At 36.5% G+C, this 27565-nt stretch overlaps 1 protein-coding gene across 2 annotated transcripts; it reads right to left on the bottom strand.

Moving 5' to 3' along the window:
* Window positions 1-1116: 1116 nt before the first annotated feature.
* snx17 (sorting nexin 17) lies at window positions 1117-27565 on the bottom strand. Of its 2 annotated transcripts, none has more exons than XM_059513010.1 (15): window positions 26874-27565; window positions 23252-23326; window positions 20969-21086; window positions 19368-19432; window positions 17749-17859; window positions 16731-16821; window positions 13564-13651; window positions 9846-9915; window positions 5308-5400; window positions 4925-5128; window positions 3463-3591; window positions 3111-3188; window positions 1813-1890; window positions 1674-1715; window positions 1117-1334 (listed from the first exon to the last, which is right to left on the bottom strand). In XM_059513010.1, the coding sequence occupies exons 1-15, from the start codon at window positions 26931-26933 to the stop codon at window positions 1215-1217; spliced, it is 1422 nt and encodes a 473-aa protein (XP_059368993.1). In that variant the 5' UTR covers window positions 26934-27565; the 3' UTR covers window positions 1117-1214. The 2 variants fall into 2 exon arrangements, with proteins under 2 accessions (XP_059368993.1, XP_059368994.1); XM_059513011.1 differs by having other exon boundaries at window positions 1813-1887.

The raw sequence follows: 27565 nt of genomic DNA, 5'->3' as shown, positions 1-27565 counted from the left end.
ATACACAGCCTGGATTATATTTGATCAAATGATAATACTGATATTAGTAAATATTCAGAATATATATATATATTTTTAAATTGCATGTACATTAATAAAAGTGACATTACCATGATTTTTTGTGCAAAATGCTTTAGTGAACTATAATTTTGGCATTTATGAGAAACCTTTGTAATATCGGTTCAAGAAAAAAAAAAAAAAAAAAAAAAAAAGACCTACAAATCTCTTGCGAATGTTCCAGAATGTTTCCCCACAGTTTTACGATCTCAATAAATACCCAAGCCATCTATCTTACTTAATACCGTGCAAAAAAAGACTAGTGCAAGTGGGCCAGCCGAACACACCAAAACAAAGCGAGATTCAGGACACAGCTGAGGCCAGATTGAGAGAAGCTTTTTAGCCAACTTGTGTCCGGTGCTACATTTAATGTTAAATTTGAGAAGTTAAACTGTAAGGCGTCTGGATCAGCATAAGGCAGAGAGAAAGCAGGCCACAATAAAGATCTTGTATTTTCATCCATGCAATGAATATGCAGTAGGTGTCAGGTCGAGTTTACCTCTCCTGAAAAAAAAAAAAGGAAGCTGCAGAGATCTACCACGCCATGGGTAATATTGCCGCTACCACTCAATAGTTTGAGCAACATTGGCACACTGAATGATATGAAGCACATCTCTATTAAATAATATGCTCAACTGATTTTAAAAGGAACATATCAACACAGTTTGCTGGTATGGATCTTCCTCTAGTAGGCCACTACTGTCATAAGCAGTCGAGAAAATGAGACAACAGGTGTCTGCCAGATGATGATATAAGAGGAAAAGCACAGTTTTGTGTCTCTAGTAAAAAAGTATGATTCAATAAAGCCTGTCTTCAGAAGAAAATTTCATCACAGCCTCTCTTTGAATGTAGCAACTTGCCCTGAGGTGCCTATGTAACCCTTTCTCAATTTAACCGTTGACGTTCTCTAATTGTGTCTCAAATCTGAAATCATCCAATTTTTGTTACTTTAATTGAGTGAGCACTGAATCTGAGGCCTCTCATGAAAGTAAAGCCATTTTTGAGACCCTTGATATAATTATATATATATTTATAATATATATAATTATATATATTTTTTTCAAAAATGCATTACAAAACAGCAGAACTGGGCATTTATTAAACTACACTTGTCGCAGAGAAACGGCTAAATGAATCTGTCTTTGAGGATGACTCCATCACAGGTCATCGTCCCCTATTCCTTCAAAGGAGTAGTTTCCATGGAAATCATTGCTGCTGATGTCACTGGCTGAGTTGGAAGAACTTAGTCCTCTCAGGGAGACAGAAGACAGCTTGGTCTGTGGAAATAAAAATGAATAACAATAATAATAGAGAGAACATTAGAAAAATATCTAAACTAAAACGACAATTTTTTACTTTTGCTAACTGAAATAAAATATAAATATTAATTAGATATTTATATTAGACAAATTGTGCTTTGGATGTAAAATAAGTTTAAACTGAAATACTAAAATTACTAAAACTGGAATAAAGCTAAACTTAACTATAGATAAACACTGAAAACGTGAAAAACTTAATTTGAAATAAATACTATAATGGTATATAAATAATAACAGTATAGAGAAGGTTTTCATTGTAAGTTAATTATAATGAAATGAAAATCATTGACAACTCACAGAGAGTTTGACTACTTGTTCACGGCTGGGATCCGGGGAATCCTGAGAAACAGTCATATGCATATCACAGATCAACAATGGTACATCTACCATATCAAAACTAGAGGTGTTCTGCATTAGCAACAAGCTCGGTGCCCACCAGTAATGGAGGAGACTTCACAGCTTGCTGACTGTCAGAGCGCTGGAACGAGCCGTTCAGTCGCTTCTTCTGCATCTGCTGGAAACACAAATCACACAAACTCAGAGAAAAACACACAAAATACCCTGCAAACAGGCATGAAATACAAATTATACTACATTTATTTTCATAAAACACTTCCCTGAACTTATTGTGAATGGTTCATAGATGCATATTATTAAAGAGAATAATGTTTTGAAGTCTTTCAAAACTTGAAAAAAGTTTTTTTTTTTTTAATGCAAGTTATTGATCTCATTGTGAATAATTCATCCATACATCACAATGTTGCATAGCTCTGTCTTGTGGTGAAGTGACAGATTTTTCTCTGATAACGACGTATACCAGACTTCTCTGTGTAATCTGTTTAACCCCTGCCTCTTTTTTGCAATCAACCACCAGCTTGCATCTTGCAATAGCTCTGCAATGCGTGTCAAGTTGGAAAGTTTACATGCGGTTAGTTTTTAATCGGTGTACTTCAGTTCAAAAAGATAGGGTAGGTCGGAAAACTCCATCTCACTTTTTCCACCAAATTCAAAATCCTCCGACATCGTTGTTTCACCTTTTTTTGTAAAGCGAGTTTGACTTTGCATGTCGCTTTGTAAACACTGGGTCAGTACTTCTGCCTATGTCACATGTGACTTTTTTCAACACAACTATGTATAGCGTGAGGTTGGGCTGGTGCAAGATGAGCATTTGTGGTTAAAGTATATACATTTTTATTGTTTTAAGAAAATGACCGATGGTTTCACTAGATAAAACCCTTATTCCTTGGCTGGGATTGTGTAGAGCTCTTTGAAGCTGCACTGAAAATACAATTTGGACTTTCAACCCGTTGGCCACCATTGATGTCCACTATATAGAGAAAAATCCTGGAATGTTTAATAAAAACCTTAATTTCTTTGCAACTGAAGACAAAAAGACATGAACATCTTGGATGACATGGGGGTGAGTAAACTATCAAGAAATTATTATTCTGGAAGTGAACCGATCTTTCAAGGGAGTATACTTTTTTTAATATATATATATATATACTGTACTTTCAAGTTGACTTTAAGTGAGCTCAGTTTTGCACAGCTAAGTCTCTCCAGCAAACAGATGATTTAACCAACATTTAAGACCAGATTATGCTGAAAGAATTCTTCATCTGGCAAAAACAAATGAAGACTCAAGCTCTTAAATGAATCAAACATAGATGCATCCACCAACTGAAACTCCACAGATATTTGGCAGGTCTTTACAAGACAAACATAGATACTGACCTTTTTAATGCTTCCGCCAGATTTCTTCACCATCAGCTCATCTACCATAGACTGCAGACAGATACTCATCATGATAGCCTGGGGAAAATCAATATAAACTCATAGTCCAGTGATTCTCAAAAAGACAAACATTTATTGGTCACTACTGGATATTTCATTAAGGCTCATTCACTATTTTTACCTTTGCCATCTTCTAAACTCACTTAAATTGAATCTTTAAAAACAACTTTAAAATCTAATAATTCGATAACATTTGAAATCTTCAGCGAATCTCAAAATGAATGCCTAAAATAACTTGTAGCATTTAAAAACAGTACAGAACTTCCATATCATCGATTGATTCTGTGCTGACCTGTGGACTGGTGATGGTGACCCACTGCAGACGGTCTTTGCTCATCAAGTACTCGAAGGCCAGCTCTAGTTTCACGTCACATTTACTGGAACTGCTTGGGTTTGCGGTACCGTTCGCCACAGGCACCTGCTGTAGAATCAGTCCGGGTCATCACAAATACGATCATCATAATCATTGTTATTTGTGTCGAGGCAATTACAGAGGCCATTTCTAAACTCCTCTACATGGCAATTACCTTCAAAGCTCAATTAGTCATCATTAGCTCTTCTCTGTCAACGTCCTCATAATTACATAGCATCATCAGCACAACAACAAAAAAGTGTCTCATTAGAATGGTCTCAGATGACAAAGCAGACAACTTCTTCACACAGACACAGGAAACTCTGTCAGTCCCATTAGAGAGACATTGCTACGCAGTCCCAGCATGCTCAGCGTCAGGCCCTGGTCTCAGAGGACGGCTGTTCTGAGCTCATTAGTAACACAACTCTGCTATTCTAGAGCAAAGACTAAGCCAAGACCACTGCAGAGTGAAGCAAAAACAACTTCCAATATGCACTGAAGTGCTTGTATTGGACCAAATTTGAAAATATTCCAAGCATTTTCAAATTCTCAGTAGATGTTGTTTAGGTATTGCTACAATGTGGCACGTTTGTTAATTAACCTACTAATATCAATAGATAGATGGATGAGTGTCTTGTAGCTGATAGTTATAATCAAGCAAGCAGACAAACAACAGTCTCGTTTCCTTGCTGAAAGTGGCTTTTTTGGTCATCCCCATTTAAACTTCCTGTTTTCCAAAATAGACCAACCAGACATGCCTGAAGAGACAGTCATAGAAGGAATTTGGAGAAAAGAGTTGTCTGGAGACGCAAAAGGAAGTTTTACTAAATCCTTACCTTAAATAGTAGTACATATTATTTTATTTATTTATTTTCAAAAAGATAAGACTTTATTATACGGATCATTATCATATCTTATTTTTAGCATTGTATTTTTCATTTATTTAGATGAAATAGAATTTCAGTTTTTGCTGACTGTTTAAGTTAAGCAACTGTGTCTAAAATACAAGTGGTGTGGTTCTTTCTTTAAAAATTTGACCTCATTTGATTTAACTATTCACATACTTCAGGAATGAACTCAGGAACTGCTGAACGACAAGCTTTTGTGGCCAATGTGACTATTTTTAGTATGATTTTGCTAAATGCAAGGTTGCATTTACCATTGTTCAGCAAATTAAGTAGGCTAATTTAAATAGGAATCCGTTTAATCAGGAGTTTTGCATCGAGCAAAAAAGTTCCCCATGCAGATTTTGCCCACGTTGGTCAAAAATAATTGCGACATTGACCAACATATGCGGTCTGCTTGCTTCGTACATCAAAAATGTACCTTTTAGAATGCAAAATTGCAATTATGTCTGCCTTATTGTAAAATTCGATTTATTTATCTTTTAAGTCAAACTTACAGATGAGGTGACCCGCCAGCATCTCATGCGCGTGACTTTGAAGCTGCCCTCTTTCATCTGATCACTGGGCAATTTGACGTGAAAGTTGAGTTCGTTGTTGCCGGCCCCAACTATAACATGACAGCCCTTCTCAGGAAAATCTGTGATGCAGGGATCAAACTTGATGTAGCCATAGTACTTCAGAGTCTGAGCCAATCTGATGAACTGTGGGACAAAATATAGTTATACGCAGATGATTATCTAACAGACACAAATTATTGTAGGCTTCAACATAATACATTCACTTCTGAGAATGGACTTCAGCTTTTATAGAAGTAGTGAATTTCTTCACTACTTCTACACTAGGGAGATCAAATAACGTGTGTGGCCGAGCTCAGCCGTACCTCCTTTTTTGAGCCTTTCTCCTGCAGGGATTTCAGCTGTCTGTGCTGCTCTTTGTTCACAATCATCCAGCCCCGCTCTATGTCAGACACCGTCTGAGTGGAAGAAAGAGGAAAAAAGAAGTTTCTCTCACTCTGAAGTTGACTGAATAAATTGTTTTTAAGGGAAGATTTGTGCAGTTCTTCCAGCTCAATATGTAGTCAGGGTTAATTTTCTTATGTCTATTTTTTATTTCTTTTCATTGTTAGTTTTCAATTCTACTTTTAGTTTAATATATATATATATATATATATATATATATATATATATATATATATATATATATATATATATTCTAATTAAAACAGTAAGATTTATAATATATAGGGATGTAACGATTCACTCAACTCACGATTCACAATTTTTATTTTACGATTCAATTTTCTGAGGCACAAACAGAATGGTCTGACTAGTTTTGTCAAACTATACTACATAAAACATCTCTGAATGAAACGTCAGATGAGCTGAATAAGACGCAATTTTACTCTCTATCAGCAGGTGGCGCTTATGAACAGCAATGATACAGTGTTTTCTGGGTTATTGCTGTAAACAAAGCAGATCTGCTTATGAACACTAATTTAATATGCTTTTTTCAGAGGCAAGATGAAAAGAAAATACCACGTAAACTTTTCTAAAATTTCACCTCAGAGATACATATAAGTATCTCAATATAAGTTAGTATGTTTTGTTGTTAGTTTAAGTATTTGCTATTGACTGTTCAAATGCCGAGTTTTGTGCTTCCAGTGTGTGTGTCTGTGTGTGTGTAACTGTCTTTACATTTATTTTGAAAGATGAAGCTCGCAATTATGGAAAGCGGCGTTATGTTTTCGACGAGTGCTTGCGGTGTTCTGCCAATCACAATGCACTGGGTCAGTTGGCCAATCAGAGCAGACTGTGCTTGTCAGAAGGAGGGACTTTGTAGAAGACTACGCGTTTGAGAGAGGCGGGGCACAATAATGTACAGTATTTGAAAAATAAAGTGTTTTTTGAACATTGAAGCATTTCAACATATTCTGTTACTCCTAATACACAAAATAATGGTCTTTAAAAAAGCATCATATGACCCCTTTAAATGGTGTTATTTATTTATTGTTTATTTGCGTTGTTAAAGGGACTGTTCAGCCAAAAAAATTTGGGTGTTCTAGCCCTTTAATAAAAATTTTACATTTAGTTTTTAAAGACAAAACTAAGAGAAATATAAATAAGCCAATCTTGGATGATTTCCACAAAGTTTAAATGACTGTATACATTTTATAATTATACATACAGTGGGTACGGAAAGTGTTCAGACCCCCTTTTTCACTCTGTTATATTGCAGCCATTTGCTAAAATCATTTAAGTTCATTTTTTTCCCTCATTAACATACACGCAGCACCCCATATTGACAGAAAAACACAATTGTTGACATTTTTGCAGAATTATAAAAAAAAAACTGAAATATCACATGGTCCTAAGTGTTCAGACCCTTTGCTGTGACACTCATATTTTTAACTCAGGTTTTTAACTCAGGTGCTGTCCATATCTTCTGATCATCCTTGAGATGGTTCGAATTGGACTTGGACTGATTGGACTTGATTAGGAAAGCCACACACCTGTCTATATAAGACCTCACAGCTCACAGTGCATGTCAGAGCAAATGAGAATGATGAGGTCATGGAACTGTCTGAAGAGCTCAGAGACAGAATTGTGGCAAGGCACAGATCTGGTCAAGGTTACAAAAACATTTCTGCTGCACTTAAGGTTCCTAAGAGCACAGTGGCCTCCATAATCCTTAAATAGAAGACATTTGGGACGACCAGAACCCTTAGTAGAGCTGGCCGTCCGGCCAAACTGAGGTATCGGGGGAGAAGAGCCTTGGTGAGAGAGGTAAAAAATTACCCAAAGATCACTGCGGCTGAGCTCCAGAGATGCAGTCGGGAGATGGGAGAAAGTTGTAGAAAGTCAACCATCACTGCAGCCCTCCACCAGTCGGGGCTTTATGGCAGAGTGGCCCGACGGAAGCCTCTCCTCAGTGCAAGACACATAAAAGCCCCCATGGAGTTTGTTAAAAAACACCTGAAGGACTCTGGTCTGATGAGACCAAGATAGAACTTTTTGGCCTTAATTCTAAGCGGTATGTGTGGAGAAAACCAGGCACTGCTCATCACCTGTCCAATACAGTCCCAACAGTGAAGCATGGTGGTGGCAGCATCATGCTGTGAGGGTGTTTTTCAGCTGCAGGGACAGGACGACTGGTTGCAATCGAGGGAAAAATGAATGCGGCCAAGTACAGGGATACCTGGACGAAAACCTTCTCCAGAGTGCTCAGGACCTCAGACTGGGCCGAAGGTTCACCTTCCAACAAGACAATGACCCTAAGCACACCGCTAAAATAATGGAGTGTTTTCACAACAACTCTGACCTGAAAAGAGAGACCTGAAAATGGCTGTCCACCAACGTTTACCATCCAACCTGACAGAACTGGAGAGGATCTGCACGGAGGAATGGCAGAGGATCCCCAAATCCAGGTGTGAAAAACTTGTTGCATCTCAAAAAGACTCATGGCTGTATTAGATCAAAAGGGTGCTTCTACTAAATACCTAGCAAAGGGTCTGAATACTTAGGACCATGTGATATTTCAGATTTTCTTTTTTAATAAATGTGCAAAAATGTAATTATTATTCTGTGTTTTTCTGTCAAAATGGGGTGCTGTGTGTACATTAATGAAGAAAAAAAATGAACTTAAATGATTTTAGAAAATGGTTGCAATATAACAGCGTGAAATATTTAAAGGCGCAATATGTAATTTTTCTGCTTTAAAAATAGCAGAAATCACTATATCTATGTTATATATATTTTTTAGTTGTGTACTTACATTATCCCGAAAGTTTCCACAAACTTTCAAATCCGGAGAAAATTATAGTTTAATTAGAAGACACGGCACGTTTCTTTATTTCCGTTTTGTCGCCCGTCTATGGCGTCATATAAACTTTGACCCCTCTAGTTTATCTAACTTCCTGCGGAACCCGGCGGAGCCGCCAAATACAAAGGTGAACAGAAGCAAAGACGAGACGAAGAAGAAAAAGTAGTAGCTAGCCTTGATTGAGAATATTATATTTTATATTTATATTGTTTATATTCGTATTTATACCTCAATCAATAACTTAGTTATGGATCATGATTATGCTTTGCCTGCACGTTCTGTGAAGCGCAAACGTACGGGTGAAATAATTGACCTGAGAAGGTTTTGGGACAAGAGAAGAAACGAGACATGGGTAAATATTGGAGTTGCATTTCCAAGATAGAGAGAGCTTCGTGACAAGCTGAAACTACAGAGAGATGCTTGCATTCTAATAAAAAGGTATGCATCCATTCAGCTAACTAACGTTATATCTGTAAAACGCAGACGGACTAGCTCTCATGTAGAGTATAATGTAAATCTACATGTGTTCTATATCTAGCTGGATAAAGTAAAATCTTGTTCGATATCATAGTATAAACGTAATTATAATCATTAACGAAAGCAAAAACCGTGTTTTTTAACATATATTACTACTAGCTAGATGGAATATTGATTTGATAGGGGTCTGATAATTCATATATCTCTCCGTTCGAAAAGACGTGATTGTCAAAATACTAAGGCTGGTGACACACTGGCTGCGTGGCGTCTCTGCTGCGTGCCAGAAGCGCGGCGCGCTGCTGCTGTAGGTGACATAGAGGGAGACCGCCGACAGACCAGGCTCTTGTCTTCATGACAACAATATCTATACTTCATGTTGAACATAAATATAAAGCCTACTGATAAAGGACACCGTCAACAGTATTGACGGCAAAATAGACTATGTTTGACAGGTGCAATATTTACATTTATATCTGAATTTGTCAACCTATAGACTTTCAAACATCAAAATGTCATGATTTAATATGTATTTGTGTACAAAATTACATATAAATATATTTTCCTATTATATTTTGCCTGGAAACACTTCCAACACGCTTGCGTGTCGCGTGAAAAATAGGCGTCGGGTTTATTTCTAGCATGCACGCGTTTGGGCCGCGCGGCTCACACAGGCAGTCTGTAAGCTCTAACCTATTAACATGGGAGCCGAATTAAAAACTGACACGCCACGCAGCTGAGACGCTTGCGACACGCATCCAGTGTGTTGCCAGCCTCAGTTAAAATGAGTGAGGAATGTGGGGAGCGACAGAGCGCGTGTTCCAATGAACAACAACTCCCATGAGCCTACGCTCTTTCCCGACGTCATCAAAGTACGTCTTATGTTATTATTGAGTGACCCCTGGTGGCAAAAAATTCCATACTGTACGTTTAAGGGGGTGTGAATACTTTCCGTACCCACTGTATGTATATGTATGTATATATATATATATATATTATTTTATTTTTTTTGGACAATCAGAACAGGAGACACATTGTTTGCCAGAACAGTTATTCACATTATGCCAACTTTTTGTGTGATGGACCAAACTGAGTATCTTTTAAACTAGGAGACGAACCGGTTACCTGAGCATATAACAAGTTGAGTCCCACACGGTCCTCCATGACATCACTGTCGTACGCTGTGTCCCAGTAGCTAAGAATAGGGCAGGAAACAATAATGATAAGTTATGCAATGAAATACTATAATTTATCTTCCTCCTCTTTGATCACATCTGCTTTCTGATGTATCATCTAAAACAATCAAGCACAAAAGAGAAATCATGTGCACTGCATTTTACTGCGAAATCACATCATTTCTTTACACACGCCTGAGGATCTAACTAGACGGCAGCTTACCAATAGTCTAGAAGAATTGTATTCAAATATTCCATTAAGTTAAACTTAAAGAAAAGAATGGTTATGTACTGTAACGTTGCTTCTGTCTATGTCTACAGAGCAATACTAGCGTATAGGTTACTGAACAAATCCTGCTGCAGTATATGTCTCCATTTGCCTAGAAGCAAATGACAATATGGCTAATGAGCAATCTTCAGCTCAATGGCCATCCTGACCGTCCATGTGTCAAAAACTATTCTCATCATGCCATGGGCAGAACAAGGTCTGTTAAGCAAGTTTTAGCAGAGTTTGTAAGAGCACAATGATGTAATCTTGCATAACAGTGGATATTGTTCACATAGCAGCCAAAACTGGATATCTGTTAAATCTCATTTGAATGTTTTTAGCGGTTGATGCTGGAGCATTTTAAAGATATACATGACAAGCAGTGATTTAAAAAAAATGTTTTTAAAGTCTCTTATTCTCACTAAGGTTCCATTTAATTGATCAAACATACAGTAAAATGGGTAATATTAAGAAAACAACTTGGAAACCAAGATTTATTTTTCAACCTTTTTTCCCCACTGGATTCTTACATTTCATGAATAGAAATTTCAAAACAAAAGCATTTATTTGAAAATAAAAATATTTGGTAACATTATTAATGTCTTCAGTGCCACTTCCGTATGAAAGGCTATTTTCACTACAAAAAAAAAAAAAAGTTATCTGCAATTTTTTCATCTCACAGTTCAGACTGAGAATTGTTAAGATATAAACTCGCAATTGTGACAAACTCAGAATAGGGAGATTAAACGTGCAATTCCGATTAAATTGCAATTTTGATCTTTTTCTCCATCAGAACTGCAAATTTATATCTCACAATTTTGAGAAAATATTCAGAAAAAAGTCAGAATTGCAAGATTTAAACTCACTATTGTAAGAAAAATAATAATAATTGTGAGATAAATACTCGCTATTACCTTTTTTTTTTTTTTGGCAGAAATGGGCTTCCATAATTTTGAATAATTAATTGCATCCTTCCTAATTAAAATTTTTTATTTCTTAATTTCTACAGACAGCAAACTTTGAACAGTAGCTGTGTTTTTCATTTATAATATTCCTGTGCTTTTCTACCCTTTCCTGCCTGTCAGCAGCCAATCAGAGCAGCCAGATCTATATTCCATTCCTGATGTAGTGAACAGGTGGGATCTGGCTGAAGGCTGTCTGTAGTCTCCTGTAAAGTAGGTCAAGAGGCCTGCAGTTCCTCTGTGGGGACTGAAAAGAAGAACGCCAGCATATTGTGCATCCTTTCCAACAGTACAAGGTGAAGAGGTGTGAGATTTAGCTTACCAAGGATGTACAAGTAGTGAAAGTGGAAACATTTTTAGCAAAATAATCTCTGGTAAGCTGTGCTAATATGCTAAAAAAAAATTGTGTTTACATAACACATTCACACCTGCTAATGCACATGGTGAAACACATGCTGTTTCAATGCCCTTGCTGGAGATTTTACATAAATAATCTCCCCTGATTCTCACTAATTATTCCATTGCATAAACCACATACTCCAAAGGGCATTTAATGAATACCGCAGTTAAAACACCAATAAGAACATCAAGATTTATATGCTGTATGCGGATGTGCAGTTTCCAGCTAATAAATAATGAAGTTTGTATTGCTTTAACCACTTCAGAGATTCTGGAAAGCACAGCACTTCAAAGACAGTTTGAGTTTTAAAAGAGACGTCTAAATCCAATTTCAAGTCCAAAAAGTCTATAGTGGAAATATGAAAACTACTGCTGCACAGAACCACATGATCAGACCGCTGTGGTAATGATGTTTATACCCACGTCTAAAACAGGAAGGCAAAAACTGCCTTTCTAGTCATTTAAACACAGTGAAGGTTGAGCCTTGTGGGGCACCTCTTCCTGAAGCAAATATCCATGTGTTGATTAGCCCTTTGAGAGCCGTTTGTTAAAACATCTCACCATTAAAGTTATACTCTGGGAGGCAACTTTAAACTGGAAGTTTGGAAAGTTTAAGCTCTATTAAAGGGATAGTTCTACAAAAGTTAAAATCTTTTATTTAGGGCCTGTTCACTACTAGAAAATTGAAATATAACTGTTTTAGCATATCCTGACAAGGGGTGAGTGATATGACTAAAATCCTATATCATGTAATGAGTAATTTTATTTCACGGTAACGTTATATAGTACAATATAGTTATTATTATTTTTTTTAAATAAGGTCTTTATGATAGCAACACACTTGATACCATAGAAATTTCATAATTCTTGTCACCAGTGTCAATATCACACACATACATATATATATATATATATCATCTTCCGCTTATCCGGGGCTGGATCGCGGGGGCAACAGTCTAAGCAGGGACGCCCAGACTTCCCTCTCCCTAGCCACTTCTTCCAGCTCTTCCGGGGGGACCCCGAGGCGTTCCCAGGCCAGCCGGGAGACATAGTTCCTCCAGCGTGTCCTAGGTCTTCCCCGGGGCCTCCTCCCGGTGAGACGTGCCTGGAACACCTCCCTGGGAAGGCGTCCAGGAGGCATCCGAAATAGATGCCCGAGCCACCTCAGCTGGCTCCTCTCGATGTGGAGGAGCAGCGGCTCTACTCTGAGCTCCTCCCGAGTGACCGAGCTTCTCACCCTATCTCTAAGGGAGCGCCCAGCCACCCGACGGAGAAAGCTCGGCCGCCTGTATCCGGGATCTTGTCCTTTCAGTCATGACCCAAAGCTCATGACCATAGGTGAGAGTAGAAACGTAGATTGACCGGTAAATCGAGAGCTTTGCCTTACAGCTCAGCTCCTTCTTCACCACGACAGACCGGTACAGTGACCTGGCTTCAAGGCTTATAAAAAGGTAAAATTAACTCTGTTCAATACTCCAGTGCTCTACGAGCACCATCTTCACATGCATGCACCTCTCTTATGCTCAAAAACAGTGCACGCATATCAAATTCAGTTCTCTTTCACTGCTGATTGCGTTTCAACAGCTTAAAATCTAGTTTTTAAACCTCAGTGCTTAAAAACACATGCGAATTATACAGCACAGCACAGCAACGTCGTGAAAAATTGAACTGCTATAAAGATGATAGCTGAAAATCTCTAACGGTAGACAAATTTCTACTGATCAATTGTGTCTACCGTATATTGCCCACCTCTTAATCCTGATGTCCTTACCATTGTAGTTGTGGTGTGAAACTAAATATTCTCCAAAATATATGTTATGTTCCAAAGAAAGACATACAGGTTTAAAATGACATGAAGTTGAGTAAATGACAGAATTTTTATTTTGGTTATTGATTTTTGTTATTGATTTAGAAGTATATGAAGTACATTTAACAATTTTTATTAGAACTTCCTCTCTAGGCTACATACATGTAGTCTTATTGTACACTTTGCTGTAGGGCCGAATGCTCAACCATTACTTCCAAAATAAGTTTTGTACCTTTTACGGAGGATGATGCGGTAGTCGGGACTATGCAGGCTGGTGATGGACACGTAGGGCAGCTCAAATTCTTGCAGTTTTCTCACGTCTGAGGCACCGTGGGAGGTCAGAGAGGTTTGGACAAGGGAATGAGAGACCACATGAAATGTATGAGTGCCTTCAGACTCAAGGACATTTGGAGAATAATAACAATGACAACAAACAAAGTGAGATCCATCTGGCTAAAGCCGCAGAGGGCACAATAACATGTTTATCACTTTGTGCAAGAGAGAGAAGGAAGAACAGAGGGAGGGAAGGAGGGAGAGAATAAATGCTGCAGCTGTTAGAAAAGACGTTTTCTCTAGAGTTGGGAAAGAGGGAAGCTAGGGACTGAACTGAATTGAGTTTTTAGAAACATTAAAAACAGGAGTGTGAAAAGAAGAAGAGACAACAGAAAGATCTATAGCATATTGCATGCCATCACAACTTGTCATTCTACTCTTTGGCTTACCCTTTCAGAGCTCTGACATTAGACAGCATGTTAAGACAAGAATGGTATTATGTGACAGGAATGTTTTAATAAATACATATGAACTAAAACATTATCACCACATTTCTAATTGGTTGCAAGGTTGTTGCTTATAGTGTCACTGTAAAGATCTCAAAAGTGGTAGAAGTAAAAAAAAAAAAAAAAAAATATATATATATATATATATTTAATTATATTTTTATTTTCGTTACTTTGTTTTATTATTAAACAGTATTATTGTCAATAATAATCATAGTAATAATGTCATAGTAATAATGATTACAGTGTTTATATTATTATTAATTGTCAATATGGCTATTAAATGACTAAAATATCGAACATAAACATATAAATCGAAATGCAGTGCAATAATTATAATAAAGTACGATTTTTCTGTTTTTAGCACTGACATGTTTTTGGCACACAGTTCTTGATTTTGGCTCCACCGGCACTCAATCGAAAATCAGGTTTTGTTTGCAGGCATTTCTTTTTCCTCCAATGTGCATTTCTGCCAAGATCAGGCAGGATGCCAGATTCATTTTTGTGGAGGATTCTTCTGGGGTCTGTTTTTCAACAAATCTGACAGGACTAAGCCTGTTTCAGGTGAGGATATTGCAACTGAGTGGGAGGCACATAGCATGTCATTCCTCAGGGATGCGTGATGATTCTTTGCTAAAAGTAGTCAAACAAACACAGCTCACATAAAATCAGAGACATGGAAAGTTCCACAAACAAAACGATGACATTACATCCAGACAAGGAGAGCGAGTGCCAGACATCTGCATAAAATCAGTGAAGAGATGTCCTTCAGTCCTTCAGTTTCAAGAACTGGACCAAATCTGTGAAGTCTAAAAAAAAGAAAAAAATTCCTCTTCCAATAACTCTACTGCTCTCCTAGGGATTTATCTTTTGAAAGGTGTTCAATTCCATAACTCACTGACGGCAGAATCGGAAACGAAGAATCAATGACAAGATGACCTATTCTTAAATTAATTTTCCCTTTGCACTAAACTAATGACACATTTTGCAGGAAAAAAACTCTGGAGTGAGGAAATTCATTTATTTTGTCCCTGGGGGGTGTTCATAAAAAATATGCACTCTTGGTCATTCGAAAAGATGCTTAAAGACAAAATTTTATTAAAAATGATCTCGAGCAAACAACTCCTCGCAGTGAGTGTATAATCGGTTTAATTTCAAGTAATATTTCTCTGCACAGGGCATTTCAGGCCATACGCAATCAATCAATACAGTGACAACCAATTTGAATACTCCTGCTGTTGCATTTACTCCTGCCAACAACGTCTCAACAAATATTGTTTATAACAGACTAAGGAGAAAAGCAGATTTATTTCTACTGAACCGTTGTTCCATGTTATTTTTCTATAATGCAGTAGTTTTTTTCTTCTTAGAGGTCATAATGCCTTGTTTTACCACAAAGCTAATATGTTTATAACATATGTTACATGGTTGAAAGGGTGTTGCTATACAGCTATGTTATGTTGTGAGAGGTTTTAGAATGTTGCTATGCAGTTTCTGGGTAGTTTCTTACTGGCCCAAGTCAAAATGGCCAACCCTCCAAAGTAACTGGTCACTTGACATGTCTCAGGTCCCTGTGGGACTTTGTTTTTATCTATGTTATCATTGGCAGGGCAAAATTCTATATATTCTTGGTTAAAATAGGGTTTCCCCAAATGTGGTTTTCCAATAAGTGTCTAGCATTTTACAATATTTGTAAAGAGAGGTATTTTTTTTAAAGATGTCAACTGAACATACTTTGTCACTAACGTAAAATATTACGTTATTATGTAATATTACGTTATTATTATGTTTTAAATAATATACTATGTAAAATAAAATGATTTAGAATTATAAAATATTTACTTTCTTATTGTACAGTACAAGGTTATTACAGTTAAAGTAAAATACCCTAAAAACATTTTAATAAAATAAACTCTATATTAATTCAAATAGCACTGGTACATTACAACTACATTATAACAATACATTATAATAATAAGAGGTAAAAAATAAAACAATTGTATTATTCATAACAATAATAAAATTTGACTGAGTTCTTAAAACACGTGATGTATCAAAATAAAACAAATTGAATGTGAACATCACATTAGAAAACTATGAACATGCATGTAAAAGTAAAAAAAATAACTTTAAATCTCATGGGAAACTTGAAGTAAATATTTAATGTATGAGGGGTTTTGCTGCATAATTTGAGGTTTAATCCATATTTAGAGCTAGAAAAAAAAAACAGGGTTACAGACCAGAAGTTTAATACTTATGGTTTGGGTTTAGTTCAATCCCTAACCCAGTATGAGCAATAATAATAACGGTGTTTGTCTAACATGCATTACAGGTCTACAGCAGAGCTGTGTGTGCCATGCCAACAACAGCTTGACCGAAGTTTCATCTACTTGACCTCAGTTTACTCTTGTGGAGAGTGGGCGGCCATCTCAACAGATCACAGTCACTCTTTTGAGCTGCCAGGTCTGCTTTTATATTCAGTCCAGAGGAAGTATGTTGACTTTTAGATACCATTTACTAACAGCCAAACCACTTTCCAGCTAAAGCCAGCAGGCCACATCTGATGCCAGCACATCTTACGCTTTCTACCAAATGTAAAAATGTCAAATGTTATACTCACAAGTGCAGCCCCCATCCCCCCTCTCCTGAACCAGGAAGAGGCTGAAATATCCCACCAGCTCATCAGGAAGGTCGAGCTTTGAGGCCACAGCCTGATAAAGACATCAAAAATAATTCATCTACACTATTACCCAACAAGAGATGAAAGCAAACCAATTCACAAGATTTGCATATGTATTCATAGGCAAAGAACACAAATCATACATCGTTTCATTCTTTAAAAATAAAACCTTTTCTTTTTGTGCCCACACTTTCAAAAGCGCTTTGGGTGGTTCTCTTTAACAGGAGTGTTTCAGGTCTTAAACATTCCATCCAAGAAGATCCCATGATTGATCAGATTACACTTCACTACATTTATGCCTTTTTTTATGTTTAACACTTGACTTTTTCACTTCCATCAGGTGCTAAAGGGTGCTTTGGGCCATCAGTGTCCTGGAATAGCACAGCCGAAAGCTGTGGGTTCTGCATATGGGTGCAGGGTGCATTTTAATGAGAGCTTGGATCGGCCATCACTCTGTGTGCTGCACGTGGGAAAGCTATGACCCACAAAGAGCTCCTTAAAGCCCTTGAAACCCAGGCTCAAATATGTGTTTGCTGATTGGACAGCAGGGCTGTGTTTCAGTGAAGAAACACATGATCTGCTTTCTTTTTTTTTTTTTTTTACACAGGCGAAGTACAACACATATTGTATGTATTCATTAAATTAAAAAAGGAAGACAGTCTATAATAAATGCGTCAATCATCTAAATAATGATTAATCAAATTAAGCTGTCCTTACAAAGAAAATTGCAATAATAGCTAGAAAGGACTCTAATTTTGGCAAAACATTATTAGTTTTTCTTGTATCATAAGAATATACCTACCTCTGAACAACAAACAAATATAATTTGCAGTGTTAACTGTAAACTATAGACAATACTATTCAAAACTACAAAGGCATAAACCTGTCAATAGTAATAGGCTTGGAGAACATGAAGCAGATGTGTGTTTTGGAAAGCGTTACAAAACAACCTTCTCACCTCCAGAACATCTTCAGTCTGGTCCGATGTGAGGATGTTGACTTTGACCTTCTGGCCATTGGACAGGTAGATTTCTAGCTGCACCTCCTCAGTGGGAATCTGCTGAGTCTCCTGCAGTGCAGACAAACAGTGATGCACTTGAAAAAGGGTTTGGGGAAACACCTTCGAGCTGAACTCTAATTCAACTTCTGATGCTTCCTGTCAGATTCAGCTGATCTCGGGATATTCTGATGTACATGCAGAACATGCAGGATAACATTACAGTAAATCAAACCCTTTCACACACTCCAAGAACACGGAATAGAAAAAAAAAACACACACAGTCAGAGCAGTTTCATTTCCTGTGTATTCCAGCTTTCACGTCAGAGGGTGCTTTCATTTAGAATAAATGTTATGCTTTGAGCTGTGTATATATACTGCAACATAAACCTTCTTAGAGAAGAGAAGTGATTTGGTAATAAGTGTCAAAACACCACATTTCTAACATTTGTAATGAATAAGTAGTGTCACTGTTTTTTCACTGTCATATCTCCTGCATTTCTGCAAATCGTCCCCTTGGAATTATAAGGTTCTATCTGATATTTTGCCAAAATGGAGTTATTCACATTTTTATTCTGTTTTTTTTTAAATGTTGTATACATTATGGGACTTTTTATTTAAAAAAACAATAAGATTCTATCTAAATAGTCGAATGGAACACAAACCCTTTGAAGCTCAATATCTCAAAACTACTCGGAATGCAGATAGAACCTTATAATTCCAAGGGGACGAAATGTATCTTTCCCCCCTCTTCCTGCATGTTTCATCCCCCGCTGAGGCAGAGAGTCTCAGAGCAGCAGCTGATCTTTACAGAGATTGGAAAATGAAAACGCAAGGCCAAGTCTGCAGACTGCTCACTGATGGGCAGCCGGGGGGATGGACGGGATCGGACTACAGAATTGCCAATATCTATGTGGGGTGGGGAATGAAATTCCTGAAGAATGAGTGCAATGTGATTGAGGCAACTAATGTAGTACAGGATGGTAGTGGAATGTAAGGAAGTGAGAGAGGCTCATGGACTGGATCTTCATTCAACACACATCTTAATGAGGAAATGAGAGGAATCAGACCAACCCTTTCTGAAAAGGTTTAACCCTTTTACTGGATGACTAGGATTAGATTCTTTTCCTCCCAAAAATTTGGGAATTTGGGAGTTTAGATTCTTAGAAAAAAAATGGGGAGGTGGAGAAAGGCAGATTCAAATGAATAAGGTTTTATGACAAAACTCTTACTTCTGTTATTGGACACCATAAAGTTGAATACATAACAGAAATTATGCAAATGTTGAATGCTAAATGCAAATAAAGAGGCAGAAATATGGCTAGGACATTTTTGAACATGGAGAGGAAAACCCAATTCAGTTATATATATATATATATTTATTTTTTATCATAGGCTCTGGAAATCTGTAAACTTACAATAAGTGTTCATATGTATGTTTACTATATTCCAAACAGAAGCAATTAATATACAAGATTTGCAGTTATGATAATAAATTAATTATGTAATTAAAATTAATAATTAAACATTTTTACCAAATTAAAAAAAAAAAAAAAAAAAAGAGTATAAAAAAATTCTACCTGTTGAGCTTTTCTCAAAAAGCTGTTGAACATCTCACTGGATCCCAGAATGGGGTCCTGACGCACTGCAGGGAGAAATTAAAAAAAAAGGTATTTTATAAGTATTAAATATTAATTAATGCTAAAGAAAGAAATTATTTTAGTCAGCAAGGATGCATTAATTTGATCAAAAGTGACAATTAAGACATTGTTACGAAAGATTGTTGTTTTTAGAAATTTAAGAAATGTTTTGTGAGCAGCAAATCAGCATATTAGAATGATTTCTGAAGGATCATGTGACACTCAAGACTGTAATGATGCTGAAAATTCAGCTTTAGCCATCACAAAAAATAAATTACATTTATTTTAAACAGTTAAATTTGAATAACATTTCACAATATTACCAGTTGTACTATATGCTCGATAAAACAAAATTAGTACTGATTAGCATAAAAGTCTTGAGAGGTGAGTGAAATTTGCAAGTTCATTGAAACAAACTTCCAAAACATTTGTTTTAACAAACTGAATGCATTAAAGCTACAGGAGAACAAGGCCAATACATGACATCAAAGTATTAGATGTGGTTAGTCTGTGACAGTCCTTTAAAGGTACAAATTTCCTCTGGGAAAGTTTGTAGAATGATTGTTCAGAATGTGTTTGTGTAGGCTATGTTGAGAAAATACTACAACTTTCTTATTCTAGTGTCTCAATTTAACCATAATGTAAACCTCAATGTTTTAAAAATCATTTGTCAAAATCGTGTAAAAGCAAACTAATCTGTTATACAATGCAGCCTTTCTTTAAAAATACCACCATGCCTCCTTGACTAATAATAACCTCAGTTTTACAAAAAAAAAAAAAAAAAAACATGCGTGTTTGTGTCTGTTAATTTTCCATAAGCATGTTTCTCAATGATGTAACTGAGGGGAGCTCCAGCCAAGAGCAGCTCCAGACTGTGAGCAAATAAGCTCAACAAGGCTTAGCTTGTTCGATGGAAAGTGCTAATGCTGGAATGGATTCGAGCAAACAGCTCTTGGTGCTGCCAGCGCCGCTGATTTCCTTTTGTGTGGAGAAAACCTCACTCATAACCTGTTCAACTACATGCATGGCAAAATACTCAGTGGCTCTATTTGTTTTATGTTTTTATCTTTTTACAGCTGCGTCCTCTTCAGGAAGAGCAGAAATTACGTGACCATATGACCCTATATGAAGGCTAATCATTTTTCTTTTTTTTAGGAAGTAGGCTAACAGGATGCATTAAATTGATTAAAAGTGACAGTAAGGAGTTTTACAGTGTTACAAAACGTTTGTATTTCAAAGAAATTTGGTTCTTTTCAATGTTCTCTTCATTAAAGAACCCTTTAAAAAATATATCAAAGTTATGCATTATGGGAATAACTTACATTTTAAAATTGTAATAATATTTCACAGTATTACTAGTTTTTACTGTATTTTTGATCAAATAAATGCAGCCTATGTGAACATAAGGGACTCCTTTCAAAAACATAAAAAAATTACATTTTGAACGGTTGTGTATATCTGTTTTGTGGATTTTGTAATGTTTAGAGTCTAGTTTCAAAACTTTTGCATGAACTCTTCAGATAAAAGATGATGCTTCTCACCGGCTTGCATATATTTCTCTAGCTGTTCTCTCCTCTGATCGACTTCAACCGGTGTGAGGGTGAAGATCTTCTTTGGTGGAAAAGCTGGCACCACATTATTTCCATATTCTTTTTTGATCTGAAAGGACACAAGGAGAGAAGTTCATTTTAAATGGATGAGGTCAAACTCTGAGAGGACAAAATCCACCTGACCACTGCCTGCCCTTGTCCGCTGTGCACTGCTCTGTCGTACACGCTGTCTCTCAGGCTCCAAGCTAATAAATCTGTTTACACTTCACAGCATCTACTCAAATTATGCCTGCTGTTGCTCCATCTGTGTTATTGGGATTTTATTCAACAGCACAGTAAGAAAATTATATGGAAATATATTCAGCAGTGTTGACGACTAAAACTAAAATGACAAAAAATAGTTTTCAATAGTTGAAATGGACCTGAAATAACATAAAATATAAATATTGGGACAAGTAGATTTTTTAAAGGGGCAAGTGAAAGAGAATTTTACTCGCCGAGCCGGACAAGAAAGCTGATTAAAACGTCAATAACAAAAATACCTAGTGAAGCACTGAAACTTGGCCACCAAAACTTTATGCAATAAAATCTGAATCACTCTCACGCACAAAGTGTAAACGGCGACTGATAATGTATTTATGTTGTGTGAGATGAGGCTCACGCAGCCAAAGACTATAGAATACCCAAGACATGTCACTCGTATAATTTTGAATGGGGAAAAATGTAACGCTCAATCGCAGGAATCCCCGCCTTCTGAATGAAAGAGCCAATAGCTAACTGGTAAAGGCTTTGTGTTACTGCAGCTGCCGTTAGAAGCATCCCGGTTGCTATAGAAACAGTCAGCGTTCTTAGACGTCCTCTTAGGACTGCGCATGCGGACTGGCTGATTTAGCCTGAGAAATAAGCTCTTTAAAACGCGATTTGAGCAAAAGTAACAACATTTATTACACAGTTGTTGTCAGATTTCTTTGGTGATTTCAAATATGAAATGTAATCCTAAGCTTAGTAATCAGTTTTCATCCGCTTCATCAGAATCATCTGTTTTGTGGTAATTGTTATTTCGACCTCTTTCCAGTCACAGAGCACTTTATTAATGCTGTTTAAGTGAGAGCATTTATTTTTTGCACAAAAAAAAAAAAAAAAAAAAAAAAGTATAGATTTTATTTTGTACATGTTGTAAATTATAGTTCTTAGAAAGAAAATTGATCTGCAAAAAAACGGTATCGGCAGGTTACACTAACAAAAATAAAAAAACTGGAAATCGGAATCGGCCGAGAAAATTGCAAATGGTGCATCTCTAATATATAAATATTTATAATACTTATATAAATAGAAATTTTATAATTATAATATCATAATATAAATAATAATTACAAGTTTAAATATAAAAGGTTTTTTTATTCATTTTTGTTTTTACAAAAGGATAGTTTATAAAGTTATGGACATTTAAAATCCCATTTTAAGGGTTAACAGCATGCCTCACACCAGGACAGCCTCCACGGATTGCATCATATGACCACGTATGATCTGACTAGGCCTTCAACGCACTGTTACCTAGCAACAGTGGCGGTGAAACAAAACAACATGCTGTTAATGGTGAGATCACTGAAGCTCTCGCTCATTCAAGAGGAAACTTAGAGTCGGTGAAATTGGTAGGTGTTAGAAGGGTAATGGGCAGATGTGTCACTTTCAGTGGGTGACCAGACCACTCAAAATATTTCCCACTATTGTGACTTATTCAGAACTGGTGAATATGATCACAGCTTCATTTTTTATTTTTAGTTTTTGTTTCACAGGTGTACTTTGTGATTATAATCCTGTCCAAATGTGTTTTTCCCTCACAAAACCTGAAGGAAATTAGACATGTTTCTAGTCTTACTGCAGAGAGTGCAGTCACATTTAAAACAGTGCATAATACAACAGATGTTCATATTAACTGTAGTACTCAATTTAGAAAACGATTGATTTAAAATCACAATCTATTTTCAGTATAAGCATGCTGTGTGTGTCTGTGTGTAAGGTCTACTGTAATTTTGATCTAATTATGTTTCAGTTCCTCAGTTTCGGTGAAGCAATGCATTTTCAGAACACATTTCACATCTCAGCATCCACAGCACTAACTGACTATTAAGTGGTTGATTTTATAGCCAGTGATTTGTAACTAATGTTTAAATACAGTTTTGAAATAAACAGCTTTTCGTGCGTCAATCCTTGAAAAATATGGGTTCAATACTAATTTCTGAAATGAAGGTCGTGATGAAAATGTGTGTTCACCTGTTCATGGAGGCCCAGGAGTTGGCTGTAACGTACTCGACAATGCAAGACACCATTTACATGGATATTGTAAGCCTGCAGAAGGAAAAAGTAATACATTATAAAAATAAACTCTGAATAGTTTGGAGTAAAACTTTTTATTGATTTATTTTATTATTAGTCGTTTTTTTTATTGATTCTAAAATATTATATACATTTTTTTTTCAAGATTATTTGATGAAAAGAAAGTTTAAAGGAACAGCAATTATTTGTAATTAACTGATTTTATTAGATTTTTTCAAAATTTAAAGTGACTGTAACATATGATGAGTTTAATGCATCTTTGGTGAATTAAGTATTAATTTCCCCTTTTTCAAAATGAGAATTTTTGAATGGTAGTGTACATACCATTAATAAAATAAACACACAGAATACATTCCTAAATAATTTGAAAGGTCAGTTAATAACCAGACACTGAAATAAAATAGAAATAAAACCATGTGCATTATTAAAAAAGAAAGAAAGAAAGAAATATAAATCAAGAAAATATATTTTTTTTTTCAACACAAAAATCTATTTATTACATGGGAACAAGCTAATGATTTTAAAATGAAACATTTTTGACACTAAAATCAAACACTGTGTCAATTGTGTCTTCTTATTATTTTAGCCATACCACCCGCCCCAAAAAAACGCCCAGACATTTCTGAAGTGGTTACCCCTTACTGAGCCTGGAAACCAAGGCCATTCAGTTCATGGTTTTCTTTTTCTCCCCTAGAAGCTTTCCAGCTGTTTCAGATATTGCATCCATGCCAACAAAATACAACCAGGAAGGCACAATAATCATATTTCGATATGCATGGATTCTTGCCACCATTTATTGTCAAAGAAAAGTAAGCTCACTGTTTTGGTGTTGAGGATATCAGTAACACACCAGCATCTCACTGAGGAACACAGTGGAATACTGGACTTTTACTTAAATTACAGAAAACCAGCAGAAATCAAAATGTGTCTAGGGGACTTTGATTTCAGAATGGAGAAACCAAATATAAAGGGTGCTGTTTCAGAAACACATGAAAAACATTTCTTAAGGCATTCTTGTGGATTGTGTGGCGTTTAAAATCTGCAATCAAATCGAATTCACATAAAATACTGAGCAGTCCTGAACCAAAAATGTTTTTCTTTGTTTGACTTTGTTTTAAGAGGTTGTTGTGTAAATGTTCTCCATCTTACTGTTGATATTATAAGAATGGATTCATCAGACCTCACAGAATTCACGTCCATTCAATGCTATTAAAAAGACTTCAGCAAATATGTACAGTGACCCAATTATTGTCAGCACAGCATGCAACCACCGCAACACTGCGAATACATGAGTCATCAAAGATATCAAAGCTAGAACAAGTCTACTGACAGAGGTAGGATGAAACTGCCATGCCTTTACTTGTCCAGAAATATTTAAAAAAGGAAGAATGAGTATGCAAGTCTTCAGGAAATGCAATACTTTTTTGCCCTTGTCTTTGAACAGGAAGTCTGCCATTTAAATCGCATCCCACTCATTGTTGTGGCTCTTTGGCAAAGTATGCATATTTGGTGACATGAACAGTTCTATAGAATATATGCAACTCTGTGTTGAATATAGTGCAAGACAAATTTAGAATAAGACGAATATAGAGTAAAACAACATTGTGCTTTACATGACTGCAGAAAACCACTGCAGAGTGGAACAAAGCGCTCGATCTCAGGTTTTTAAAAGGTTATGTTTTTAAATGTCTCTTCTGCTAACAAAGGCGACATTTATTTAATTAAACAATAATTTTTTTTAAATAATATAACTTAAAATAACAGTTTTCTATTTGAATATATTGTCAAATGTAATTTATTTCTGCGATGAAAAGCTGAATTCTTAGCATCATTACTGAGAATTCACCTTCGCATCACAAAATTACATCTTCAAATATATTCACACAGAAAACTGTTATTTTAAATAATATTTCTGTATTTTTTATCAAGTAAATACATTGCTGAACAGAAGAGACATTCAAAAGCAACTAAAAATTCTTCCCAATCTTGACTAGTAAACGGGTGAACCTGTTTATGCAAAATCTGTTTAAATTACGCGAAACAATAAATATCTTATCATGAAGAAAAATGAAACAAAAAATTACAAGCAGTAAAAAGTCAGTGTGATTCATAGATCTGACAAATTCATATCTTTGTGGCTTTTAAAGACTTATCTATTGAGAACATCACTGACAATCTGTGATTGAGACGTTCTCTCTGAATCACAGTCACAGATGGACACAGACAATGTTTGCAGTCAGTCTGTTAGGAATGATTCACAGTATCTTCAGGTATGTGCATTCAAACCTGTGCGGCTCTCCTGAAGGTGTTTTAAGAGGGCTGAGAGAGCATCCATGTGCACAGTGGAGCTCATAAATAATCTCAGCCCTTATTCAAATCATTTGGTGGCTAAGGAGAGTCAACACCACAGGCTGCACATCTGCACTACATCTGCAGACACCTACAAGAAAAGATTCAGGCAAAATATGCTTTGTATTTAATCCACAGTTCACTGCAATACAGATGGAACCTCAGGAGCCAAACTGAAGCTGCCTGTTATTGATACACTCTACTCGCGGTTTCATAGACAAATGAAGTGTCATGTCTTGATAGTGAGCCAGCTTTGTTTCCAGTTAGGCTGGATAACTGTTATGCTGAAAGAAATGGCAATGTTGCACTGCATATGGCTGCGGGAGAGATGCCAGAAGAACTGAGGCAATGTGAATCCAATACACACAACAAAGCTTCCTGATGATCTGATTCCACCTTCAGTCTTTGTTGTTGCATTTTAATAAGCTGTAACGGTAAAGTTCATTAAGCTGTAAAGGGATGCATATAAATCTCGCAATTTTAAGACTGAAATTAAATCAAATAAATAGACTGAAATGTTAGGTTGAAATTAAAATGATTTGAATGAATTATGTACACAGGCTATTGTTTAGGAAACATTAGCCATACTCTTACAATAGACGTATGAGCATTCATATCTATTTCATACTCATATTTAGCAGTTGGGTTTTAGTATTTTGAATCCATTCACTATTCATTCAACTTTGATTACTGAATCGTTATTGTGTTTGAGGATTGTGTTGAGGGCAATGAGTGAATCGTTAAACCACTCACTCAACCAATTTGTTTATATAAAAAACAGAGTATTTCAAGATTAAAACGGGTCTTGTCATCCTTCAATAAAAACTGCATTTCTACAAATTTAGTAAGAGATTCCAGAAATAGTATTTTTAAGTATTTTACCCTCGAAAGGAAACACAGTAGATCTATCATTTACCTCCATTTTGTCAACTGTGGAGGATTTTAAAAGACCGTATTCTAAAGAAATAATAAATGAAAAAATAATTTAAATATATTAATAATTCTTCGGCATCTTTCTCCTCTTGTGAACGAGACTGACTCGTATGATGAACGGACATGTTCCCTCAGATTCCGTCACTCAGCGAAAGATTCATTCACTGCAAAGATTCGTTCACAACAGCGATTCAGAGCACCACTGTTCTACAGGCAGCGTCTCCAAATGATAAAGCTAGACGCAACGCTTATTTGACCTCCACCACACTTAACTTACCACATAAGTCGAGCCATGTTCATCAGAGCGAACCTCCGTCTCGGGGATGGAGAAATGCATTTTCTGCTGTAAGATCACAAGTCTTTGACCGAGGTGAAAATGCTGTTAAAGGCGAGAGTGTTCACGGAAAGCCCTTCGGTGCTGGTCTGCTGTCATGCACAGACCAAACTGAATGACTCGCTCTGATTCCCTGTGTAGTCCTGTCCAGTCCAGTCCAGAGCTGAATTACGCCAGGAAAGTTCTTTTCTTGCGACGTGGATTATTTTAAAAACTTTCCTAATGTTCAGGGCTGAACTTTTCCAATAAACATCTAAGCAGCAGCCATGTTGCGACTGGAGGTAATTCCACGCTCATTGTCGGCAATTTGTCGCTAAATCTGTCCTCTCGCTTCCTCGCGCGCTGTAAAACAATGTGGGAGTCGAGTCTGCAAAACACACAAGTGTCGTCGAAAGGCCCACGATCCAATTAACTTTCAGATTACTCCACGTAAAGGTTCTCAGCGGTTGTCTAAAGCCCCCGTTTGTACATACAGACGAGTATGGAGAGGAAACAAATGAAGAAACCGTTTGTCGCAGCATGCATTTCGAGATACCGATATTGTGCTCCAACCTGTTAAGAAGAACACACATCAGTCTGCATTGTAGCGAAACCTTCCAGCACGATAGAGCAAGCCTCTCTGTAATGTATTCAAT

The sequence above is a fragment of the Carassius carassius genome, chromosome 27 (assembly GCF_963082965.1).
Source record: "Carassius carassius chromosome 27, fCarCar2.1, whole genome shotgun sequence".
Lineage (NCBI taxonomy): Eukaryota > Metazoa > Chordata > Actinopteri > Cypriniformes > Cyprinidae > Carassius > Carassius carassius.
This window is presented reverse-complemented; position numbering and strand designations above follow the sequence as displayed.

What these genes read in the sequence shown, in the direction of transcription:
- snx17 (XM_059513010.1), bottom strand. Translation starts at nt 26,933, where the DNA reads ATGCATTTCTCCATCCCCGAGACGGAGGTTCGCTCTGATGAACATGGC. An exon ending in CGCATCATCCTCCGTAAAAG is followed by an intron (nt 9,916 to 13,563) that starts GTACAAAACTTA and finishes CCCTATTCTTAG; the next exon opens with CTACTGGGACACAGCGTACG. An exon ending in TCAACTTGTTATATGCTCAG is followed by an intron (nt 5,401 to 9,845) that starts GTAACCGGTTCG and finishes TCTTCCACTCAG; the next exon opens with ACGGTGTCTGACATAGAGCG.